The 25,127-nt window shown below is 29.0% G+C and overlaps 1 protein-coding gene across 2 annotated transcripts; it reads left to right on the top strand.

Moving 5' to 3' along the window:
* The first annotated feature begins 939 nt into the window (after positions 1-939).
* Positions 940-25,002, top strand: ThrRS (threonine--tRNA ligase). 2 transcript variants are annotated; one of them, XM_016057774.3, is made up of 19 exons: positions 940-1,309; positions 1,689-1,724; positions 4,734-4,915; positions 6,924-7,039; positions 7,971-8,218; positions 8,299-8,363; positions 10,473-10,551; positions 10,709-10,855; positions 11,801-11,899; positions 12,620-12,715; positions 13,025-13,095; positions 13,710-13,872; positions 16,373-16,510; positions 16,779-16,856; positions 20,482-20,582; positions 20,663-20,761; positions 22,611-22,683; positions 24,380-24,494; positions 24,589-25,002. In XM_016057774.3, exons 1-19 carry the CDS (start codon positions 1,250-1,252, stop codon positions 24,747-24,749), a joined length of 2,127 nt encoding a protein of 708 aa, XP_015913260.1. In that variant the 5' UTR covers positions 940-1,249; the 3' UTR covers positions 24,750-25,002. The 2 variants fall into 2 exon arrangements, with proteins under 2 accessions (XP_015913260.1, XP_015913259.1); XM_016057773.4 differs by having other exon boundaries at positions 1,193-1,433.
* The last annotated feature ends 125 nt before the right edge of the window (positions 25,003-25,127 follow it).

Genomic DNA, 25,127 nt, shown 5'->3' with positions numbered 1-25,127 from the left:
AATCATGAGAGCTGTATTAAGATCATGGTTGTGTGTGTGGTCACTCCTGTGTTGCTATTAGCAGTCGAGAGTGCAGGATCCCGTTGTGTGTCAATGAGACTGAGTTGCAACGACGCTAGGAGGACGACGACGCAGTTACAAATAGCAAGTCAACTGTTCAATTTGCACCATCTATCGAAGTAACAGTAATCATATCACGTCCGGGTCACCAATGGGGAGAAAGTCCATTAGACAATGCCCAAATTCAGCTATCAAAAGGTACCTCAAGATGGAATCAAGTTAGCATGCCTTATATACTAGTGAATTGATGTTTAATAATCGTAGTGGTAATTACGCCACAACACAAAATCTAAAACGTTTAACAAATGTAAAGAGACTAAAATTAAATAAAGGTAATTAAAGAACATTTAAATTCTTCCATTTCTTGCAATTGGTCATTTGACTCATTAGAAATTAAACAAAGAATTTGGAGCAAAAAGTTTATTTTAAATAAAAACTGTGCATAACGATCTGACAATAACGCTACATAAATTAATTTATTAACGTTAATTAACGAAAGGGAAACCAAATTAATTATCATGGAAACAAAGTTGAAATACGTGCAAGTAAAGAATGCATGGGAGGAAAATATAAATACCAAATAAGAGATATTGTGGTAAAAGCATAACACTAAAAGCCATTTCAAAATTTTTCGGTAAGTAACTCAACACTTATATCCAGCAAAGCCCCAAATCTCTTTTATTGACAAGAATATTGTAAGTATTCTCGATCTTGAGAACATTGCAGATATTCCTGTCGATCTTTTTTTCACGAAAATATTTTTTTTTTCTTCGCGATTTCGTTCCAGCATTTTCGCTTTAAATTACGTCATCGATGCTCTTGGTGCTAAAATTCGCTTAGCAATATTCATTTCAGCTGACTAAAAGAGTAGGGGGTTGTTTAAAGTACAGCATTCAAGGCAGTGCATTAATTATAATATTATATTCTATCTCTGAAAAATGACAGTTAAACTAATACTCTGAAAATAACGTTTCTTGCGCCAGTAGTAAGATAAACCACAAAATTAAGGTAAACTAGAAAACTTGCTTTTCTCTGCCACCGGGAAGATAGGACTTTCTTTTTCTCCTGTGGATTCCTATTATCTACGCATTGATCAAAACAAATTCAAACTTTTTAGTTAACACCTCTATTCAGTGGCAACAGGAAGATTCTTTGCTTTCGTTGTTGTAGTTGTCGGCTGCTATTTATTATGTCGGAAAACGTGGTTGAAGCTGTTTTTAATAAAATGAATATCGGCGATCAAGATAAGGCATGATTAATTTTAAAATTATATTTCTGTTTTATCAAAATCGTTTTCAATGTTGCTTTCTTTCAGTCGTTTATTGAAGTTAAAGAAGTTCATAAAATGTCATTTAGGATCTTGCCGCTACATGGTTCGTAGGAATAAACTATGAATCAGTGTGGTTATTTTATATGTTTACATATTTATATTTATAGTCGATGTATGTTTATGTCTATCATTTAATTTTTATATAGTTCTTTTTTTCTTATACAAGTAAGAAATATTTTCATCAATCAATATTCTAGGAAGTGATGTAACTTTTTCTCAGTATTGCAATTCTTTTTGACGTTTTTGTTAAGAATTTTCATTTTCTCTTTATTGATAAATGTATATTTTTTTTTACTAGGCCTCCCAGCCAAAGCCCCAGAAAATAATTTCAGAGGTAAGTAAAAAAGTTTACTTAGTAATTTTGTTATGATTGATTTATTATTATCTAAATATAAACACACAAAGAAATCCTGGGTGCTTGTTTGCCACAATCATTAAAATCGTAGCTGTCGCCAATTCAATTAGCAAATCTTCTCATTATGCAAGGTGCTTTCAATATAAATGTAAACAATAACAATCTCGAGCTCCATATTGCTTGTCTAAGATAGGTCTGGAGCAGTGACTATGGTAACGAGGTATGATTTTTTCAAGTAGGTGTGCTGGGTCCCTATTTAGGACTGGTTTCGGCGATAGAAAAGGAGACCTCTTCATCGAAGCTACCCTCCCTAAAATGCCCTCTTCGTGTTTCCATACAGTGTTTTCACTACAGCGCGAGAACGCGAGAATCTCGCATATTTTTTTCCTTTCTCGCAATAAAAAATGATTAACGCGAGAAGTTCTCGCACTCTATTAATCAATTTCAAAATGCACGAATTTTGGAAAAAATTTCGTCTTTTGCAATTTTGAATAAATTCCGTTTCACTTTTCTTCCTTGATCTTTCATTATTTTGAACATCGGTCCTTGTTATCTAGCTTCCCTATTTATAAGTATTATTCAGAACCGGTGCGAACAGCAGAATACCCCCCCCCCCCGAACCACGGAATCCCTTTCAGAACACATTTCTCTGCAACCACGTGTTCACCGTAGGTAAGGTTTCTTCATGTAAGACGTTTGCATTTTTTGTGCATGAATGTAAGATGGACAAATACCTTGTTAAGGCGACATCTTCTACCCCGTAACGGACAATTGAAAATGAAACAAATGTCGGTAGAAGCGGTCAAAGCGAAACAAATACGGATATTTTTCAGCCAAATAAGTATAATAGCCGATGAAAAAGTAGATATAGAACATTTTCCATATGATGATGCAGCAAAAATATTCAATTAGAAGATGTGAAAAATGTATTATAATTAAAGAAATAATTTTTTTTCCAAGTCTATTTGTGTTCTTTTAATTTTTAGAAACCTCACTTAACTTTTTGAAATCTCACCCTGTTTTTGAGAAAGGGTGAGAAATTCTCTCCCATTTTTTTCTGCAATGAATACACTGCCATAGCACCAGACTGCCACAGACATTGTGGCGGGAAGAGTACCTATCTTAGACAAGCAGTACCTGCTCTAGTTCCGGTTAGAAAGTTTGCGACTGCTTATTCTGCGAGGCGATATTTTCAAACAGATAATTTTGTTTTCAATAGAAGAAGTAAATTAGATAATTTCGGAGCTCAAATCTGACGTATTTCATAAGATATTAATGTTATTAAGTAATTTTAGTGAGTTTGAAGTGAAAAATTGTTTTAGTTATTTATAGATATATTGTTAAAAAAGGTGACATGGTTGCTTGATTTTGAATAACTCGCTTTTTTGGCAGTCCTGATTTGGCTTCTATCCATTTGTTCATGTTGCAAGCTGTGCACCATCTTACGTTAGTGTTGGCACCTTTAGCATTGTAAACAAAAGTAATAAGTAATCAAATACCACGTTTGCTAGAAACTCAAAACACAATTATCACATTGTGAGCTAAATGGCTTTAAAATGCACCAGAAACAGTGATCCAGATGTATAGGCGGCATGGAGCTTGCAGCGTTCCCTAGTGTAGAAAGCACCATCCATTGCACAAGCTTATTTTTCTATTTGTGGCATGCATAGAAATATCACATTTTAGCAGTTCCGTTGATATAAATATATCTATTTGTGGCATGCAATCAAAGTTTGCAGGTTGGTGATGCATGGTAATTTTTGATTTGAGCAATGGCTCTAAGCTATTGTGTGAAATGATTAAAACTTATAGTGAACTTTCAAGGCCTAAAACCCTTAAAAAATTAAGGATATTTCTGTATCTTAATTTGTGGCACCAGCTACAATTGCCAAAGGCTTGACTTAATAATTACTAAGGCTATTTTGAATTTGAAAATTTAAAAAGAAAAATCTGCAGAGATTTTCCTAGGGCATGTTCATGAGTTAAAACCTTCAAATTCGACATATTCTGCAATATTTTATAGTTTCTATCAGGTTACTTCCCATCATTTTAGCGTAGATCACAATGCAGAAATATTCCCAAATTTGATCACTCTCTTTGATACAGACAGATATTAAAAATTTTCTATAAAAACTGATTTCATTCTTACATTATAAATGTTGCAAATTATTTGTACTAGCTCTCACTTAAAATATGAGACTTTATCACTGTTTATTTTAGAATGTTGTGTTGTGATAACCAGCACAATATGTATCTTGGATATCAGTACATGTTTGTAATGATGTCCAATAATTTTTCTTTCTTTTAAACTTATTGTATAAAATTTTTGACTTCTAATGCAAAGAAAAAATTGTTATAATAATTATTCTCTTTTGCTCAAAAACTAAAGATAGTAAACCTATATTGATCAATATAAAATTACTTACCATTTTGTAATGTATTGTCAACATGCTGCAACAGTGCATTAATGTATCATTAATTAAAATAAAAATGAAATTTTCTGCTTTTGAACTTAAAACTTCACATTTTATAATAAAAATATGTTTTATTAAATATAGCATGGCACTTCAAAATAAGCTTTTGTTCCTATCGAGTGCCCCATTTAAATCAGAAGTAGCCGATGTATGATATATAATATAGTTAAGTATAGTAAAAATAGTAATTTTCATTTTGAATAAGAAGGTTTTATGTTAAGTCCAACTTAAGAACACAAATATTTCAAGTAATAAGTTTTTTTTTAAATATGTAGGTACACATATAAATTTTTTCATCAACATAATTATAATTTATAATTTTGTTTTTTTGGTGATTGAATTTATTTTTTATTTTTATCTTTAAAAATCTTTTCATCTTTTTTTGATAAATTACTTTTATTTTATTTTTTATATTATGGCATAGTTAGTTGTCTCATTTATTGATTTTAGAAATAACTGTTTGTTGTGGAAGAAGATAATTTAATTATAAATAATATGTTCTAATTTGTCTCAGCTGAAACCTTGGCCTCAGTTTATAGAAGAAAGAATACAGATGTGGGATAAGCTGTATGCAAAATATCAAGAAGAATTAGCCAGTAAAACACCAGAGGATATTAAAATAACATTACCTGATGGAAAAGTCGTTGATGGACAGTCATGGAGAACTACACCATATCAAGTAGCTCAAGGAATTAGGTAGCAATCTTAATGTTAATTTTAAATCCAGTAAACTTAAGATTTGCCATTAGCTAGGTTGTATTTTTGATGTCAAAGTTTGAACTTAAATATAACAAAACTGGTCCAAATTTTCAGAAACATTGCAAGTTTGGTAGTTAGCAAATAGCAGACCTGTATGATATACACAAATGCTGTTCGTAAAACATTTGTCACCATCGCAGAAATATAAATAAAGAAAATAAAGAAAAAGTATATAAAACTGTCTCTTTATAATTTGTCTTTTTCAAATTACCAGGAAAAGAGATTTGATTTTATGTTTTTTCCTACCAATTCTTAAGTTATTTAAATTTACATTCACGTGATTTAAAATCACACATCACAATTCCTATTTATGCCGTCTATGATTGCACATTGTGTTTAATTTTTTCAGAATTTTATATCAAATATTGCAGTTTGTATTCAAAAATTTTCATATTCAAAAATTATGCATCAAAATCTGCATTCACTTGACTTTAACGAGATTCATAAGATTTGTATTTACATAATTTTAAAATCAAACATAGTGATTGGCATTCACACGATTTTAAAATTACACATTGAGATTCATATTTACATGATTTTTAAATTAGATGTCAAGATTCGTATTCACATAACTTAAAAGTCACACATTAAGATTCATTTTTACACAGTTTAAATAAATAAATAAATAAAATCTTGCAGTATTTTTATTAAAATGTTGAAAACATTCTTTGGATAAAATGTTTCCTACTTATACTTTTTTCTTGCTTTTCAATTATTTAAGAAGTGTTTTTGCACATAAAATTTTTGGATTTCCTTTTTCAGCATTTTTTTTTTTACCAAACTCATCCTTGTGGTATGAATCAATGTAAAGCTCTATAAAAATGAAACATTTTTGAAAAAAAAAAATTTATTTTTAAACGATAGTTTAAGTGATGGGTTTACCTAAAGGAGGTAGCAACAAAAGGATCAAAACTGTTAGTTACAAGAGTTAATTAATATGTGCAGAAAGTTTTTTTAATTAAGATTTTGTATTTGTGTAAAGTTTTTAATTTTATCTAACTCTGGCAGTAACTATTCAAAATAAGTAATAATACAGGGTGCGTAGCGTTTGTAAAAAGTACTTAAAGGTGCTTTTTTGTGGATTTCGTTTTTAAAAGCTTTTAAAGGTGCTTTTTTCAGCTGGTGTTTTTGAAAAGTGCTTTTTTTTCGAATAATTTTTTTTCTTCCCTTCAGTGATATCTCCTGGATCCCATGCATTTCACAAAATATGGGGAGTTAGCTACGTAATTATTCACGCGGACTTCATGTCGTACCCACGTTATGACTTGCGCATGCGCGCACACTTGAAACAGAAACCAGAGTGCTCCAATTCGGATAGAGAGTATCAGATCCTTATGAAATGTTTTTCTTTTTAATTTATTTTAATTTTGTTCTTGTTTATTTTATTTTACTTCTAACACTTTTTTTGACGTAGGGGGTAAGGGTACTTTTGTTCTGAGTTCAGGGTCAAGTTGAATTCACTCGGTGATGTGGGAAAGTACTGATTGTTTTGATTTACGCCCGTTTCTTTTTGGGTTTTTTTTTTAACGCTAAAACTGTTTATAAAAAGTTTTTGTTTTTCAATAATATCATTGATTGAATATGAATTTTTTGAGTGCTTGAAAACTTTTGTAAAGTGCTTGAAAAGTTTTTAAAAAGTGCTTATTTTTGATTCAAAGATTTGGCTACGCACCCTGTAATAGTGTTTATACCAAGGGTAAGATTTCTTCGGAAACCCTTTTCTCCTAGACACTAAAAGAAAGAGGGGGGAACAGAAAAAATTAGATGATGAAATGGAAAAAACTGAAATTGACCCATTACAGTTGTCAACTAATAACTATTCAAATACCAGTTCAACTTTTAAATGAAGAAAGTTTAATATAATTCAATATCTAGTCGATTGTGTTTGCTTTTTTAAACATAACTATTTGATGGTTTTTATATGCATTTTATTTTCCTTTTTTAGTCAAGGACTTGCAGATAATGTTGTGATTGCCAAGGTCAATAATGAATTGTGGGATTTAGATCGTCCTCTCGAGAAAGACTGCAAATTGGAGTTGAAGAAATTTGACAGTGAGGAAGGTAATATTACTTTGTGTCTACTAATCAGACACTGACCAAGATTTCTAGGAATCATACCAAATTTTGAAAATTCTAAGATTTGACCTTTATTAACATCCTTTTTTAAAATGTTTGGAAATCTATTTTATTTTAATTTCTATAGCCTTTGATGTCTTTTTTTTTTTTACTCTACATCCACCCCATCACATTTTTCCTTTTACCTTCAGCCTGCTTAACTATCTTGTTCAATCTTGTATTCGCCCTCAATCTTGTATTCGTCAATCTTGTATTCAATCTTGTATTCGTCAATCCTCTTTTCCTTACATCATGTTTTTTTTAAATCTCTGTATTCTTCTCCTCCTTTGATATGTTTTTTTTAAACACTAATTAAAGTGCTTCATTATTCTATTTAAACCATCATATGTTTATGTCACATTAGTTTTTTTTTCTTTCATGTTTTAACTTCTGTAAATTGAAGATTACATTGTATAAAGGTTATTTTTAAAAAACTGCAGTGGGTTAAAAGATACTACAACCTATTTATTTATTCATTTCTTAAGTTGTATTTTTAAACAAACCAAAATTTTGATCTAGTTTGCAAAAAAAGCAAAATAAATAATTGTAAATCATTATATATTTTGATTAGTAAATTATGCTAAATTGAAAAGCTTAATTTTTAAACATAATCCCAAGTTTTAATTATTATAGAAAAAGTATTAAACTGCTTTATGGTTTCTGAATTGCTGCTGTAAAATTTAAAAAAAGAAGGAAATATTATACAAATTTCTTCTTTAAAGCATTGAAAATGTTACAAAAAAAGTATATGCTGTTAAACTGAAAAGACTCTAAAAATTTATTCCCAGATAAGGTTTATAAGTAAATTTGTGTGGATATAGATTGATAATTTTTTCTTTTCATTCCCAAGTGATATTGCAATTGTTTCATTTATTAGGGAAGCAAGTTTTTTGGCATTCAAGTGCCCACATGATGGGAGAAGCTATGGAAAGAATCTATGGAGGGCATCTCTGCTATGGTCCTCCCATAGAATCAGGATTCTACTATGACATGTATACAGATTGTATTCCAGTCTCTAAAAATGAATATCCGGTAATAGAGAATGTAGTTAAATCAATAACTAAAGAAAAGCAGCCTTTTATAAGATTAGAAGTATCTAAGGAAGATCTTTTAGAAATGTTTAAGGTATGTCATATTATTTATTATCTGATTGATACATATATTCTTGATTTATTGCTAATTATTTTTTTATTCCTTTTATTTAGTACAACAAGTTTAAGGTTCGTATTTTAAATGAGAAAGTTAAAACTGCATCCACAACTATCTATAGGTAATTATTATTAAAATTTATATTTATATATATTTATTTATTGAAGCTTAGGTATAGTATTTATCACTTGTTTTTTGTCAGAGTTACGCTATTGCCATTATTAATAATTCGTCTTTATCAACGAAGGATTTTTTATGACTATTATCTTCTATGAAATCAGTTTTTTTGTGTTCCTAATTTATGTACTGTTTTTTAAATTATCGGTACATTCTATTATTTCTAGCTTTCGTTGATAAATAAAGAATTTTTAGGAACATTGGGTTGCAATACCTCGTGAAAGTTATAAGGTCTTGGGACAACATAATAACAGGCTACATTTTCAAATTGTTCTAGAGTTAAGTTATTTTGCTATCCTATATGGGTTTCGAAATTTTATGTAAAAATACCTAATGATGAACAATACTAAGAACCACTTTAGTGGTAAAAATATCACCTTTGAAAAAAGAGTGGTTTATAACTATTTTAATCAGAGTTCTTCAGTTCTCTCTTGATCATTATTTTTCTAAATTGATATTTATTTCTAAGCTTTTTTTGTTTCTTTCTTGTGTTTGCAATTTTAGTTATTTCAATTATAAGACTGCATCCCGATTAAAACATTGTAATTTAGGGTTGCAAACAGCAGAGTCAGTTGGCAAACCAGAGCAACTTTAGTTTTATGAACATTTTATTTATTTTTATAAGGACTTATCCAAAGTTATAAGTATTAATAATTAACATGCACACTTCGCTTAATTGACTTGCAATCAATCAAATTTTTAAATACTGAAACAAATAATTCAAATGTAATTTTTTTGTTTGCCTATATTGTTTCAATAACAAACATAATAAACTGCTTTGTCCTATTTACAAATTAATTGGCAAAATATTTTATTTTATGCACAGAAATTTAGTTTACTTACACGAGTTCTTGATTCTTGTGTGTTATTCCTCTTAATTAAGGAAAAAAAGTTTTTATTTTTCAAAGACTTGCTATTAGGCGATACTTTAATCATCAAAGGCCTGTAAAAAAAAATACTATGTAGTAACTGAAATGAAATTTTTAACCTAGAACCCAAACTGACCAGATTATAGTTTTCGAGTTGATTAAAAGGTAGAACCATGCATTGCATAATACATTTCCTTACATATTTACAAAAGCAAGATTACATAACACACTATTTGTTACATTTGTTTAACAGTAAATTATTTCACCTAAATTGTTTGCCTCTTAAATAATAACATAAACATAAATTCTCACCACTAAAACAGGAGATACCATTTATGCTCTATTAGCACACTGGATTAGGACATTGTTTACACCATTAGTAAATAGGTGACTAGTAAAGAGCTAGGGGTCACAATCTTGATTCTGACAGCAAACTAAACGACCAGCTTGTTTGCATGGCTTGGTGGATATTAAATCGGTCGTGGTAGAAAGCTCTCTTGTTGGTGTGAAGATTTTGAATGAAGAGTAGTCGCTCAGGCATTGTCCACTTACAAAATTATGTGGCGTTTCTACCGTCTCTGTTAGGAGATAAAAAGTTGAAAAAAAATTAGCATAATAGGGTGGTGCAAGAAAAAACATGCTCACCTCATTGATGTCAATATTCCATTTATGAAATTAGTGTTACTGTAGATTTTCTGTTCTGTAGTGCCTAAATGTGTCACCTTTTATTCCTCCTGACTCCCCATTTACACCAGGCCTGACATCAGACATATGATGTCACAAGAGGAACAAAAATAAGATTTTCACCTCCGATTCTCCTAGCTTTCTGGCAAGCATTGTTGAGTCGAGACAACTTTGTTTCAGGGTGGAATTTATGCACATGATGATTGGGTCTTTGCATCACTGTGTTATTTTTCACCTTGCAATGTCTTAACTTCTGGAATGGTGTAAATGGGAAAAGACTTTTTTCAGGAATGTGGTGTCAGAAGACTGCTTTCAGTCACCTATTTCCAGCCCTCTCGCAAAAGGGGTGTAATAAAACCCATTTCCCCCCTTTAATTCAATGAGAAAATTTTATATTGAGGAAAATTATGGCATACATCATTAAGGTCTTATTATGATTATTTATTTTTTTCCCTTTCCATTTCAATAATTTGTTTTAAATGTTTTGTCTCTCTTTTTAGGTGTGGTCCATTGATTGATTTATGTAGGGGTCCCCATGTGAGGCACACAGGAAAAGTGAAAGCATTACAAATTGTGAAGGTAATGAAGATTTATTTTATTCTATTCTTATAAGTAGAAATTTTTTAGATATTTAACTTATCTCTGAGGTATTTTTACTAGCTGGTTTAAAGTCATTGGTTGAGGCAGGTTATAATACTTAAATAGCACATTTTTTATAAATTAAAAATTATTACAGAATTCTGCAACCTACTGGGAAGGTAAACAAGATGCTGAATCACTCCAGAGGGTCTATGGAATCTCATTTCCTGATAGCAAGCAGTTAAAAGAATGGCAGAAATTCCAAGAAGAAGCTGCCAAACGTGACCACAGAAAAATTGGAAGGGTAATATATTTTTTATTCAATATAAGAATTTGCATTTTACTTTTATACAAAATAGTTTTTAATTTTATTTGCCTCATGGTAATATTTCAAAAATTATTAGATGGTTTTAGGCGATATTATGTAATGTTTATTTCAGTTTAATACATAATTTGTTAAATTGCCATCGATAGATCTTTTTTTTATTTTAATCCTTTTGCTTTTTATAATAAGCACTTTATAAATTATTCAATTCGTTTTTGTATTAGAAATTGTATATTTGTTTTCATAGATACAAAACTTTATTTTGTCTTAGTGTGAAATTGTTAATTTTATAATTTTCTATTGTTTAGCTTTGTATCAAGTTTCTCGTGTATTACTTCAGGGATTATGCTTACTTTCTTGGCTCAATAAAATAGATATTTTTTTTTTTATTAAAAGTAATAATAAAGTAATAATAATAACCTGATTTTTATTTATTTGTATAAAGTATGTCTAAATAGATTATTAAAAGTTTTTACATTAAAATATTGTGATTCATTGGGGGAAACTTGATCAGATTCCTCAATAAGTACTCTGTGATGACTATCTTTTCAAAATTCTCATTATTCAGGGAATATTGTAATGAGAATTATCAAGGAATTTGATTTTTTCAGGAAACATATAATTTTTTGCATATATCCATAAACATAGCTTTTTGATTATATATGGATACATATAATTAAAACCTAGGAAATTCATGCAACAAGCCAAAAATCATTTTTAGAATTCACAGTAACAAAGCAATTGATTGGATACAAAGCTGAAGCAAATACAATATGTATTGCAATTATTAAGTAAAAATGTTAAGAGAAAGACTAAAAAGTGTCTATGAGTAACAAAAGTGTGAGCTGGAATAACAATATATTTTTACTTTTACATTTCTTGAGGCTTAAATTATCCTCATAATTTTTTGTTTCTTTATTGTAGGAACAGGAGCTGTTTTTCTTTCATGAACTCAGTCCGGGAAGCTGTTTTTTCCAACCAAGGGGTGCACATATTTATAATGAGCTTATAGCTTTCATTAGAGTAAGATATTTAGTTTTCTTGATAACTAAAGAAAAAAGTCTTAAAACTGCTAAGTGCATTACAGGACAATATGAAATCTTTGCCAAACAACTTAGGTCCTAAGTTGCAAAGAAAATTTTAAATACTGCTAGTTATTTTTTTTTTCATTACTTATATATTTATTTAGATATATTTAGTTTTTTAACTAATGAAGTTTCCTTTTTATTTGGATGCAATTATTTGTCTTTTTAAAATAATGGTCATGAATTTAAAGTGGTTAATTATTATTATTATTATATATATATATATATTTTTGATGATAACCACAAAGCATTTGTAATTATCTTAAATCTTGTTATAGAGCATCAAATATAATTTTGTTTGCGAGTTAAATATTTTACTGTGTGTCAGTGCTTGTCAGGTTGAGAAAAGATGAACTTTAAATTTCATGCAAATTCACAAAACCTTAAAATATTTTCTAAAGTGACTTATTATACCAATTTTTGTTGTTGCAAAAGTAAAAGTAACATGAGGATAAATAAGTTTTTATTAAAATATTCCTAAAAAACAGTTTAGGATTGGTAATTAATATATTAATAAGGAATATTAATTTTGTTTTCCTAGTAGTAAAGTAATTCACTATTTTGAAAATAAGCTAAAATATTTTGATTTTTCTGACATTTTTTGATTTTTATGAAAATGGTACAAAATTATAGATGAGAAATTATTGTAATTTTTAAGGAAGAGTACAAAAAGAGAGGTTTTCAAGAAGTTGTGTCACCAAATGTGTATAACAGTAAACTCTGGGAAACTTCCGGGCACTGGCAACATTATTCAGTAAGTATAGTTTTCAAATGTGTTTGCAATTCATTAAATGCCATTTCTTTTTTAAACTTACTTATGCTATACTTTGAAGCGTTATGTTCAATAATAATTGTTTTGAATTTTTATTTCTTTGAAATAAATGCATAGTAAAAGAGCAAAGAATACTTTTACATATAGTTTACTTATTTAACTGTACTAAGCTTTATTATTAAAAAAACTCTTATTGATGTTATGTTTTGGCAATTTTTTTTATATTTTAAATAATTTTTGAATTTTTAGATTTTTATGTTTTCTTTTTAAAATTTATTTATTTTTTGACAGGAAAACATGTTTTCCTTTGAAGTTGAAAAGCAAACCTTTGCATTGAAGCCAATGAATTGCCCTGGACATTGGTAAGTAGCAAGTTTTCATATTAACACTTAAATTATTTCAATATGCAGTTAACAAAATATATTATAAAAAGTTTAAAATGACCCAAAATTATTATTTCCACATTTAAGTATTTTAGTAAAGCCATTATGGAAATTTTTTTCCATCCTATATTTTTATTATTTGCATGAAATTTTTTACTACTCGTGATAATACTAGCAATTTTGTTACATAGTATATTTGACAGATATTTTATATTTATAATTGTCGATAAAGATTGCATTATTTAATAATTATATATTGTATTTGATAATTGCAGATATTACTTGCAACATTATTTTATTCAGTATTTATTGTTGTCAATAATAAATTCACTTGCATTATGATTCACAAAAATAATCAAATATTTAATTCTTATTGTAAGACATAAAGTTTATAATGCATCAAAAGACTCTATTTTGCAATTTTGTTATCTTGACGTTAAAAAATATTAATATTTTACAAAATATTGATGCATAGTCCCTCTTATTTTTTTACTGTAAATTAACTAGTTGAGTAATAATAATTCATTATATTATCCAATTGAAGAAATTTTTACTTAGATTTTCGAGTTTAAAGAGTTCGCTTTACATTTCAGTCTCATATTTGACCACCGTCCACGTTCATGGAGAGAATTGCCACTAAGACTAGCTGACTTTGGCGTGTTGCATCGAAATGAGATATCTGGTGCTTTAACAGGACTGACAAGAGTTAGAAGGTTTCAGCAGGATGATGCACATATCTTTTGTGCTCCTGAGCAGGTATAAATAAAAACACTTCTTTTATTTCTAAAGATCTTTTTACTTACTTATTATGCAATAATAAAGTTTATTTATCACTTAATTTAAAGGTCTAATAATGTATGTTTTACTTAAAATGGTTTTCTTTTTTATTGAAAACAAAATGTAAATTTTTAATAAAAAAAGGTTTTATTTTACTGTAGATATACCTCAAAAAATTTAATTTTTTTATACAAATAGAGAGTCAAGAATTGTGATGCAATTAATTGCTAAAAAAAGTTTAATTAAATTTTCTTTTATAATAATTTTGCAAAACACATTTTTTTTTTTTTTTTTTTTATTTATTTATTTTTTTTTTTATAACCGTCGTTGAACAGCCGACCCAATTTCATGGGTTCACGACTATTTACGTTCAACTCCGTAGCCTTGTAATTTTGAACCAATCCAGAAGACAAGGAAACTCCTGGATCAGTACCCTCAGAGGTATTGATTTGTTGTGGGAACATGGAGGACTTTGAGACTCGACAGATTTAGCGTGCATCAGTCACCATTTACTACACGGGGAGTCTTTGGCCGGCGAGGATCGAACCCACGACCTCTTGGATATGGGCCCAGCGCTCTACCGACCAGGCTATCCCGGCCCTACATTTTTTTTATTGAAATTTTTTTACTCTTATTGCCAAATTATCCTCCCCAATCAATAAATGTAAACGATTTTAATATTTAATGAGACAGTTGAAATGAGCCTGGATTAAATGTAAGCCCAGTACTTATATTATTTTCGTTTTATATAACTTTTAATTTAGCTTTGCTTAAGGAAATTTTCTTAAGTGTTATATTACAAAATATAATTTCATTAATTTCCTAGAGAATTGTATTTAGTTGAAGACAATCCCATAGTTATTGTTTACTTCAAATATGTTTTCTCTTTTTTACTTTAACCCTATTCTCAAACCACATCTTCAAAATAATTTTAAGCAACTTTTCTGACACAAGTACTTGATGACTTGATGAATTACTATTACAAGTACTTGATGACTTACTATTACTTCAGTTTGAGAAAATTTTTTGCTCTCTTTAACAATAAATTCTTAAGGCAGGGAGAAGTACGCCCCCCTCAATAATTAGAAATCTCTAAAAGTCCCCCATAATATTTCAGACAAATAAAGAAAATTTTCGCAAGTCATCATCGATTTAAGTTCTCCAAGTTAAAAACAAGAAAGAGATCAAAATATTTATTTTTTTGTTACAGATATTCAGTAGATATAAGATTTTTTTCTTTGTCTGTGAAATTTTGGTGATCTATCATGACTGTTTATTTTAATTTTGTCCTACTCTAATAATGGGCACTGGTGAGGCATATGTTAGTATTATTTTCATATTTATCTACTTTAATTATATTTTTATTAACTAATTGCTTTTTTATTTATATATTTGTTTTTTATGTGTAAATTGATAGTTATATTTCTTATAAAATGATATACTCGTTTTTTATTTGAAAAATATCAGTATTTAAAAATAGTGTCAATTTTATCAATGTTTTTTGCTAACAACAAAGGTAAAATTATGTAATTTTATACATATCACTTGTAATTTAAAATCTTAGAATAAAATACATATGTTCCCTAATTTTGGGCAGAAGATAAACTACTATTTCATTCAGGGTTCGTTCATTTAAATCAAGATTTAAATTAATATTTTTTTAATTAACAAAAATCTTCAATTTAATTAATTAATTTTTTAAAAGGAGTTTTTGGAACCTTGAAGAAATCTCAAAACCTACCTAAAATTATGTGGCTGCTCAATTTTTTATTGGTCTTTAGTTTTGAAGTATATTGTAAATCTAATAGGTTTCAATTAGCAAATATGTAATGATTGAAATTTTTAAGTTGACATTTTAAATATTTTTTCAATCACTGATTTTTTCAGAATGCGAATAACGAACAAACCAAAGGTTTTATAAAGCTTTTTTTTTCTCCATTTCTACATTGAAAAAAGTAGTTATTGAATATAAATTTTTTTTCTCCCAGAAAATGTGATTTGTATTAAAAACTCAGCCAATGCCTAGTTTTAAAACACAATCTTAAAAACCACATTTTATTTTAATATTCCAAATTTACTTCTGAATCTTAAATTTACTTTAAATCTTAAGCTTATCCAATCTTAATCTTCTGATTTTATTTCTGGATCTTAATCTTAACCAATTATCTTAGCTTTAAAAAAAAATCTGTGTGAAGATAAATTTTTTTCTTTTTAATAGTGTGATCTATAGTTTAATGAAATGTTAAACATTTAGCAAGGTAAAAAACTAAGTATTTTAACATGAATAAATAATGTATATAAAGGCCCTTGTTGTTAGTCAAATATGATATCTGAGGTATTTCTTTAAAGTTGGTTATAAAAATATTAGCATAAATTTTAATTTATAATTAATGTAAGTAATTTAATTCATATTAATTATATTGAGCAAAAATGTCCTTTGGTGTGTCATTTATTATTGAATATTTCATTTTTATTTTAGATTTCTTCTGAAATCCAATCTTGTCTTGAATTTCTGAAACATGTCTATGATGTGCTAGGATTCACTTTTGAATTGAATTTGTCAACTAGACCTGAAAATTATCTTGGAGATCTAGAAGTTTGGAATGATGCAGAAAAGGTATCAGTATTATCTATTTTTACTTCTTTGTGCTTAATTCATGTCGCTCAGTTTTATTTTAATACAAAGTATACCCTTTTTTCATTTGGGCTTAAATTTATTGTTTTGTTATTACAAAAGTGATTATCATTTTCCTTTATTAAGCTTTTAATATAGTCGTCTTCCTTTAACAATTAACCAGCTTTGAGTTTTATGTATGTTTTCCTTATATTTTTGTTTATTGTGTGAAGCAATTTTTTTGTAATTTTGATTTCAAATATTTTTCCAGCAATTAACAGAAAGTTTAGATGCTTTTGGTCAATCATGGACTTTAAATCCTGGAGACGGTGCATTTTATGGCCCTAAAGTAAGTTTTAAATTTCGTTATACTAAATATACAAATTATCTCTTCTTTATGATTTTGTTATAGTAAATAATATAAAATAAAAAAAGTAGATTTTATTAAAAAAATTAAGCTAGGTTTACGAAATTTTATGCAGTTATTGGAAATAAAAACCAAAGTAATCAATGTGAGTTACAAGCTTATTGCTTAATTTTCTGGTGTTGGGTTTTAAAAAGTACTTGTTTTCTTTCATAATGGTCCTTCTTTCCCGGTCCTTCAAGCATCTAAAAACTTTATAGCCAAGTTTGAAAAAGTTGCTAAGCATGAAAAATTGCATGAACTGAACACCTAAAATTACAAAATAATCCTAAGTATTTGAGAAATTTAAGAGAAACCTAAAAAACTGAAAGTGTCTGTTCTGTTATTGTAGTATAGTGAGTGTACATGTGTTTATGAGATGTATTAATTAAGCAATTGTATTTTTAAATATTGGCTAAGTAAAATTCTTAGCTCAGTAGAACCTCTATTAATCGTTTCTCGTGGCACCACTCTCACGCACTTCCTCACACATACGGGAATGCAACCAATATAAAATAATGATGCAAAATGTATGAAAAATAACAAAGAAATAATGGTGTTGGAAAAAATAATAAATTTACAATAAGAATAAAAAGAATTTAATTGAAAAACTTTATGTATTTAATGCATACAATTTTACAATGCAAAAGAAAGACGAATAGACACATTTCTTTCATTCAGATATTTCAAAATTTTGATTTGAACTTGCTGCTTTCTTCTCAGCACGAACAATTAATTTGTGGGATTTAGAAAAGATTACTGTTCATTTTCTCTAGGATCGCAGGAGTATATTAGGTTCCTCACTGTTTTAAATGCTTTATAGCCTTCTGCTGTTGTTTTGGCAGTTATCAGCAATTGTTTTGGTTCTCTTCATCGGTATCTCTTTCCTCGTCTTCAGCGCTCTTGCGCCTGGACAACTTTATTTTAGGACACTTTCTTGAGATGAAGCGGTAGTGAAAGGAATTATGCTATTGAGTGAGGATTTTGCACCACCAAGCCTAAGTTTAGAAAAAAATAATAATAAAGTTTTAGTCTTACCTAATTTTTGATACCATTTTAGATTATTACATAATCTGTCATATACATTTAAACTATACTACAATAATGCTTTTCCTTCAATTTACATAAAAATGTGTAAAGAAACATTAATATACTTTCAAATTATTTAAAAATATACGCAAAGGCTGTTGACAAGAAGAAATAACAAAATTTAAAATAAAGACTGAGTGTGGAAAATCTTGAAGCACAGAGAAACGCAAAGTCCTCTATTGCATGATTTGCAAGCATAAAATATTTGCTGTGTTTTCTTTCTTTCAGCACTATTTGTGAAGAAACTATGCTCTTTTTATGGCTTTCTTCTACCTTTTTGTACTCCTAATTCTTTTTATCATACGAGTATATTCATCCTTTGGTAAATAATGTTTTCTCGCCCTAATAATCTGGAATCACAGCTTTCCGAAAGAGAAGTGCGCAAAATATATCCGAAATCAAACTAAGAAAACTGATTCTAAAAGCCTAAGAGACCTCCACATAGTAGCAAAAATAGTAATAAAAAAAATCTCGGAGAGCTATCGGAAGCGAGAATGTTTATATCACGTGGAAAGTTATAGAGCTGAGCTCTGTTTGTTTGCATTGCAATTCTCCCCTCCACAACCATTGAGCAAAATGCCAAAGACAGGCAGAATATGATCAATCTGAAGGTCAAAATACTAAGACTATATTCAGTTTAAATTGAATAATTGTATTTCTGCTTAAAATGCATAGATGCACTACCTGTTCACTGGACTAGCTCTGCAATGCAAGGGTGAACCGCCCGGCTTTGAGATAAATCCGTACTAAATGCATATATGATTTACCCCCATCGCAAAGAGGTTAAATTTAAGTTGCATTTTGTACCGTGTTAATAAAATAAAGGAATAGATGACTATACAATTTAACCTGTAATCAAGTAACAGAAAGAAAGTCCTTTACTTTTTATTCTTTGCTGTGTTCTTTCAATGCAGTTTTATAGTTATTTTAAAAAGGAGTTTTAGTGAATTTCTCCCATTTATTTGTTTGCTTTTTGAAAATACGAGGGCGTTTCGAAAAGTAAAGATACAATGGATCGCATTCCTTAAAAAAAACATTTATTTAGAAAACGTCAGTTACATCTTATTAACTTGATTATTTATTATTTTTCGACATAATCACCCCCGTTATCCAAGCATTTGTTAAGTCGGTGCACAAGCTTTTGTATCCCACAGTCATAGAAGGTTGCCGCCTGTTGTTGAAACCACATTTCAACTTCATCTTTGATCTCATCAACGTCGTGGAATGATTTTCCACCAAGATGTGACTTCAGGTAAAGGAATAAATGGAAGTCGCTGGGCGCAAGGTCCGGGCTGTATGGCGGATGGTCCAATACTTGCCATTTGAATTGTTTGAGTAGTGTTTTGGTTACGAGCGCCGTGTGAGGCCGAGCGTTGTCAAGAAGCAAGCGGACTCCATTTGTCGGCATTCCCCTGCATTTGTTTTGAATTGCCCTTCGAAGACTTTTCAAAGTTTGGCAATATGCAGCAGCATTAATTGTCGTTCCGGGAGGCATAAATTCCAACAGAAGTCTGTCCCAAAAAACAGAAGCCATGATTTTTTTCGCTGAAATCGAAGTTTTGAATTTCTTGGCTTTGGGTGAATTCGAATGGCGCCATTGCATTGATTGTTGCTTGGATTCAGGTGTATGGTGATAAACCCAAGTCTCGTCACCTGTCACAATGTGATCAAGGAACTCATCACCTGCTTCTGCATAGAGTGTGAGGAAGTCGAGTGCAAAGCCCATCCTTTTCTTTTTGTGTTCTTCTGTTAACATTTTTGGAACCCAGCGCGCACACAATTTCCTGTACCCTAACTTGACAGTCACAACCTCATAAAGAGTTGTCATTGACACTTCCGGTATGATCTGGCGCAATTCTTTCAATTTGAGACGTCTATTCGCACGAATTGCTTCCTCCGTTCTCTGAAGAAGGGCATCACAGATGGCCGACCTGTTCTTTGTTCGTCATGAATATCGGTCCTACCTTCAGAGAAATGACGACACCACTTCGTTACATTTTGTCTATTCATAACGTTCCCATAAACAGAAACAATTTCTTTGTGAATATCCACTGGTCTCTGACCTTTTGCATGAAGAAAACGTATGACGGAGCGCGCTTCGCATTTGGCGGGATTCTGAATCGCCGCAGCCATTTTAAACACGACCTACTCCAACCAGAATCAACGTTGAAATGCCGAACGACCGCGAGGAGAAAGCTAACGGTTCAAGGTTAAAACCTGTGTTGCCAACTTGCTCGCCAAAACTTTTCTTTTCCTCTGGCGTACAGTGTATCTTTACTTTTCGAAACACCCTCGTAAAATAGATTAAAAATAATCTGCGGGTACTTTAATAATCTGCACTGCCTGCTGTCATACTGGGGGCTTCTGCCACCTTGTAAAATGACCATTCATGTTGGCAGCTATTTTTTTTGGATTGTTTGTTTTGATATTTAAGGATTTTAACTGACAAAATGGGATAACCTTCTTTATTTTTTTCTCATAGATTGATATTACTATAAAAGATGCATTGAAACGTTCGTTCCAGTGTGCAACCATTCAGCTGGACTTTCAGCTACCATTGCGATTCAATCTGCACTATGACAGGTTTGTGTCAATATGTATTCATCTTGCAAGTTTTTTGTGACTAAATCAGTAAAAAGTACTAATTTGTTGTTAACTTTTAGCGTATCTGGTGATAAAAGACCTGTGATAATCCACAGAGCTATATTGGGTTCTGTTGAAAGGGTAATTGCTATTTTGACTGAGAGTAATGCTGGAAAATGGTAATTTTTAAAATTTATTTTAGTTTTTTTGCAAACTGTATAATACAACACTGATGGTAATTGATATTTATTATATGGCATTTAATTCTTTAAATTTTTTTTTTTTGTTTTATAAATTTCGCATCGAAAGTTAATGTTTTGCCTTTATATTCCTTTTTTTTACTCATAAATCAAATGAATTTTGCTCAGAGACATTCATATTCTTGACAAAATCATTTATTAAATAGATGACAAAAATGGCTTTACTTAATTTGATTGTTATTATTATAAATTATGTAAAAATTGTTCTGATAAATTATTTTACTTGGGAATGATTATTGTTAGCCTTAAAATTTATCTACTATGAAATGTCTTCAATTTTCTTCTAAGAATATTTGTAATAATGTGTTATTTCTGATTAAAAAAATTCTTTATTTCTTTTTGAAATGTGTGACAAATTCGTTTCTTCTCCACCTTTGAAAAATATTGATAAATAAATATTTTAAACTTCCATTTTTGTTGCTAACTAAAACTTTTACTAGCAAACTAAAATTTTGGTTCTTTGCAGTTAACCAGTTCACAAATCACACAAAAAAACTTTTTTATGATTCATAGAAACATTTTTTTTTTTTAATATTTAAAGAATCATTTTATACCTTCAAAAGTGTTTAGATCATAAAATTTTCATACATATCAATGAGGGTTTGAAGGACAGACAATAAATTACAATTTTATAAAAAGTGTTTTCGAACACCCTATGCCAAATAATATAGCAATAGCTTTGTAACTTGTTACAGTTATATGCTGTATTTCCACAAAGTTTCGTAAACCTAATTCTATTAAAGATATGGACATTTTATAAAATAAAAAGCATAATTTTTTTGTTTTGCATTCTTTTGCTATAACTCTTCTAATTCTTTTGCTATTATATTCTGTAAAATTAAACAAAATTTGTTGAACTAATATTAATTAATAAATTTTTGCTTTGAAATTTGAAAAAAAATTGGTTGAAGACTGTGCAATATATAAGTACTTAAAGTAGTTCTTTTATACAGAACATGCATGGAAAAAAGGTAAAAAAAAGTTTCTTAATTTTGTAGTGATGAAGAAAGTCCAATTTGAATAGCTTAAAAATTTAAAATTTTTCAAGCAATTTTCTTAGTAGTTTTTGTATTTTTTAAAAGAAAGCTCAAAATGATATGTGGTTTTTTACAAAAATTATTTTGTATAAGACAAAATTTAATAACTAATGATTATTACCTTACAATGAACATTCATATGCCAAAATGTGATTGAATAAGGAAAGGAGAGGAGGATTTTATATGTATGTATGTATGTATGTAGGTAGGTAGGTAAAATTCAACACATACAATACGTACGTACTTGAATTTTCAATTTGGTTTAGATCTTAAATTATTTGGTTACCTTACGCTTGTGTCTGGCTAAACAAAAAAAATACCAAATTTTTAGTTATTTTTGATGATAGGAACTGTTTAATTAATTAAATATTAAATAGATTTAAAAAAATCTGCATAAAGAAATGCATTAGCACATTGAAAAAATGTTAAATTAGCATATAATGTTGTTTCTCTTGTAAATTGAGAAGAGGTTTGCTTCTATTATAAGGTCACATCTGATTTTTGAGTGCAAAAATAAATTAAGCGTTCATCAGAAATAAGGCTTTAATCTTACATTTATTGTTAAATAATGACAATCTTTATTTGTTTTAAACAAATACAATTGCAAAAGGGAAGTATAATGATGTTATAGACTTTTTTTTTTTCTTCTATCAATTTTATTATTTTTTTTTAGTTGTTTGTTATCATTTAGTTATTTATTGTATTATTTATTTTATTTATTTTTTGTGCAGGCCTTTTTGGCTCTCACCTCGGCAATCCATTGTAGTTCCTGTTGGTGCTCCTTTTGAAGAATATGCTCGACAGGTATAATTTTTTTAACAAACTTAAGACATTTTAGCTTTACTTTTTCTTTAAGAAGAAATCTCTAGATCATATTAACTTTATCAAGATCTTTATCCATATATACTATATTAAATAGATTATAATATAGTTAATGTAAAAAGATAACTGCATTTTAAAAATATCATCTTCCCAAATTTGCATTATAATTTTACTTCATATTTTTGTCTGCTTTGTATAAAAACATATTGTTAGTACCTTAATTTTAATAAATATCTTCATCATCAGTTTGAACTAAGCTGTATCCATAATCATATCACTTAGTTGACAAGACTTGAAATAATACACACATAGTTTTTCTTGTCTTAAAGATCACCTTTTATTTACCTCTATTATTTAAAGTTTGAAAAAAGAAGTGCTAATTAATATGAAATATAGCTATTTTCAATAACATCTATCAATCTCATCAAACGTTTTTAATTAATTCACTTCAAAAACATTTACCTCGAATAAATAAATATACTATCATATCTGAAATCTAATTCAATTTCCATGCAATTAAAAAAACTGAATACTACTTAGCTTCATTGATATAATTTAAATATATAAGAAGAGTTTTTAATTTTAATAATTATGTAAACTTAATTTTAATAATATACTTCAGAGTTTGCTGATGAAAATTCAATAACTTTTTCAAGCTTCATTAATAATTAAATATCATAAAAACTGATAATTTTTCATAAATGGATTCAATTGATTTTAATTTATACTTTATATCACTATACTCATATGAAATGTTAAGCTCTTGTAATGAAAATTTGATTTATAAAAACAGAAAAACTTCATATAAATTGAAATAAAATTATTCATAAGGTTTTAAGATTCCTAATCTCCAATGTGTTCTTCATAAGGACAGATATTTACTGCATTTTTCCATCCTAATGGAAGACATATATTTGAATACATTTCAATTTGTATATCAGAGGCGTAGTGGCTCCCAGCAATAGCTGGTCAATATGAATTGACCACAGTGCTGACTAAAAATAACCTCAATAGTAGACAGATCATGGCCTAGACTCCCCTTTCCGTCAGGCTAACCGTGGAACGTTTATGTGGTTTTCCTCTCATTGTAATGCAAATGCAAGTTAGTTTTATCAAAAAGTCCTTCATGTAGGCACATTTCTCCCAATACTTTAGTTAGGAGTTCCCTTGTCTTCTGGATTGGGTCAAAATTACAAGGTTATGGGGTTGAACATTTGTAGTCGATGGTTATAGAATATAACTTATTTAAAAAAGTTAATTTATCTTATATTGTATGGATGTCTTTGTTTAAATTATATTAGTTTACAATTATTTTGCTTTTGAGGTAAATCCTACAAAAATCTTTGGAATGAAAAAACAACTTGAAAAAAAAGCTTATTTTTTTCTGAGTGGGCCCACCCACAAAAACTTGACTGTTTTTTTTTTCGGGAAGGGGAGGGGACACATTGGTTAACCCTGTCAAAATAATCTCTTTAATTCTTTTTAAATTCTATTTTTCTAATTTTATATCAAATTTTACAACCTTTCACTTTTCTTACAAATCTCATTTCTGAATAGTTGCATTTACCAAGTCCTTTGATGCATAACTAACATATAGTTTCTATATTCCTGTCTATTTGAATTTTTTTTTTTCCCTTCCATTATTATTTGATTGTTTCATATATTTATTCCTATATAGGTTTCTTCTGAAATCAGTAGTGCAGGCTTCATTTGTGAAATGGATGTGGATCAAGGAGATACCATGAACAAGAAAATTCGAAATGCTCAAATTGCACAATACAATTACATTTTTGGTCAGTTTTTATTTATTTATTTTTAAATGACACTTTTCACCTGTTGCATTGTATTTTTCTTTTTATTAATTTAAATCTTTTATTTTTGTTTCAGTTGTGGGTGAACGTGAAAAAACGTCCCATACGGTCAATGTGCGTACTAGAGATAACGAGGTTCTGGGTGAATTTAGCATATCTGATGTCATTTCAAAGTTCAAGAAACTCAAAGAGAATCGTATTCCGGATTCTAAAGAACTTAAGTTTAAGGAACTTTAAACAAACTAATTTTTTAATCACAATGAATGGAAGCTTCATCATCCAATTTATTTATCTTTGAAAACTCTTCATCATTCTTTTATTTATTGTAAAGGTTTCATTTGTAAATTTTTTGGTTATTCGGTCAAGCTATAATGTAACTTTATTTCTATTTTTTTATTTGCAACAACCACAATCTACTATTTAAATCTATAGATTCTATTTAAATAAACACTAAACCGTAGTTTAAATAAAGTTTTGAAGTTTGAAAGGCTGTTTATTTGTTGGAGTTATTTTTGTAGTGGTGATACACAGCTTCCCCCCCCCTCCAAAAATGACATTTTTCATCAAAATGTTCCTTGGTATTGTTTTCAGATAAGTTCTTCATTAAAGTTTTCA

This window comes from Parasteatoda tepidariorum, chromosome 6, assembly GCF_982258835.1.
Source record: "Parasteatoda tepidariorum strain Cologne lab strain chromosome 6, Ptep-v5.0, whole genome shotgun sequence".
Classification (NCBI taxonomy): domain Eukaryota; kingdom Metazoa; phylum Arthropoda; class Arachnida; order Araneae; family Theridiidae; genus Parasteatoda; species Parasteatoda tepidariorum.
This window is presented reverse-complemented; position numbering and strand designations above follow the sequence as displayed.

Excerpts from the sequence above, each read along its gene's own strand:
- ThrRS (XM_016057773.4), top strand. The coding sequence starts at position 1,359 with ATGTTGCTTTCTTTCAGTCGTTTATTGAAGTTAAAGAAGTTCATAAAA. Across the intron at positions 16,857-20,481 it reads GTGCATTTTATGGCCCTAAA|ATTGATATTACTATAAAAGA; the intron begins GTAAGTTTTAAA and ends TTTTTCTCATAG. Across the intron at positions 20,583-20,662 it reads TTCAATCTGCACTATGACAG|CGTATCTGGTGATAAAAGAC; the intron begins GTTTGTGTCAAT and ends GTTAACTTTTAG.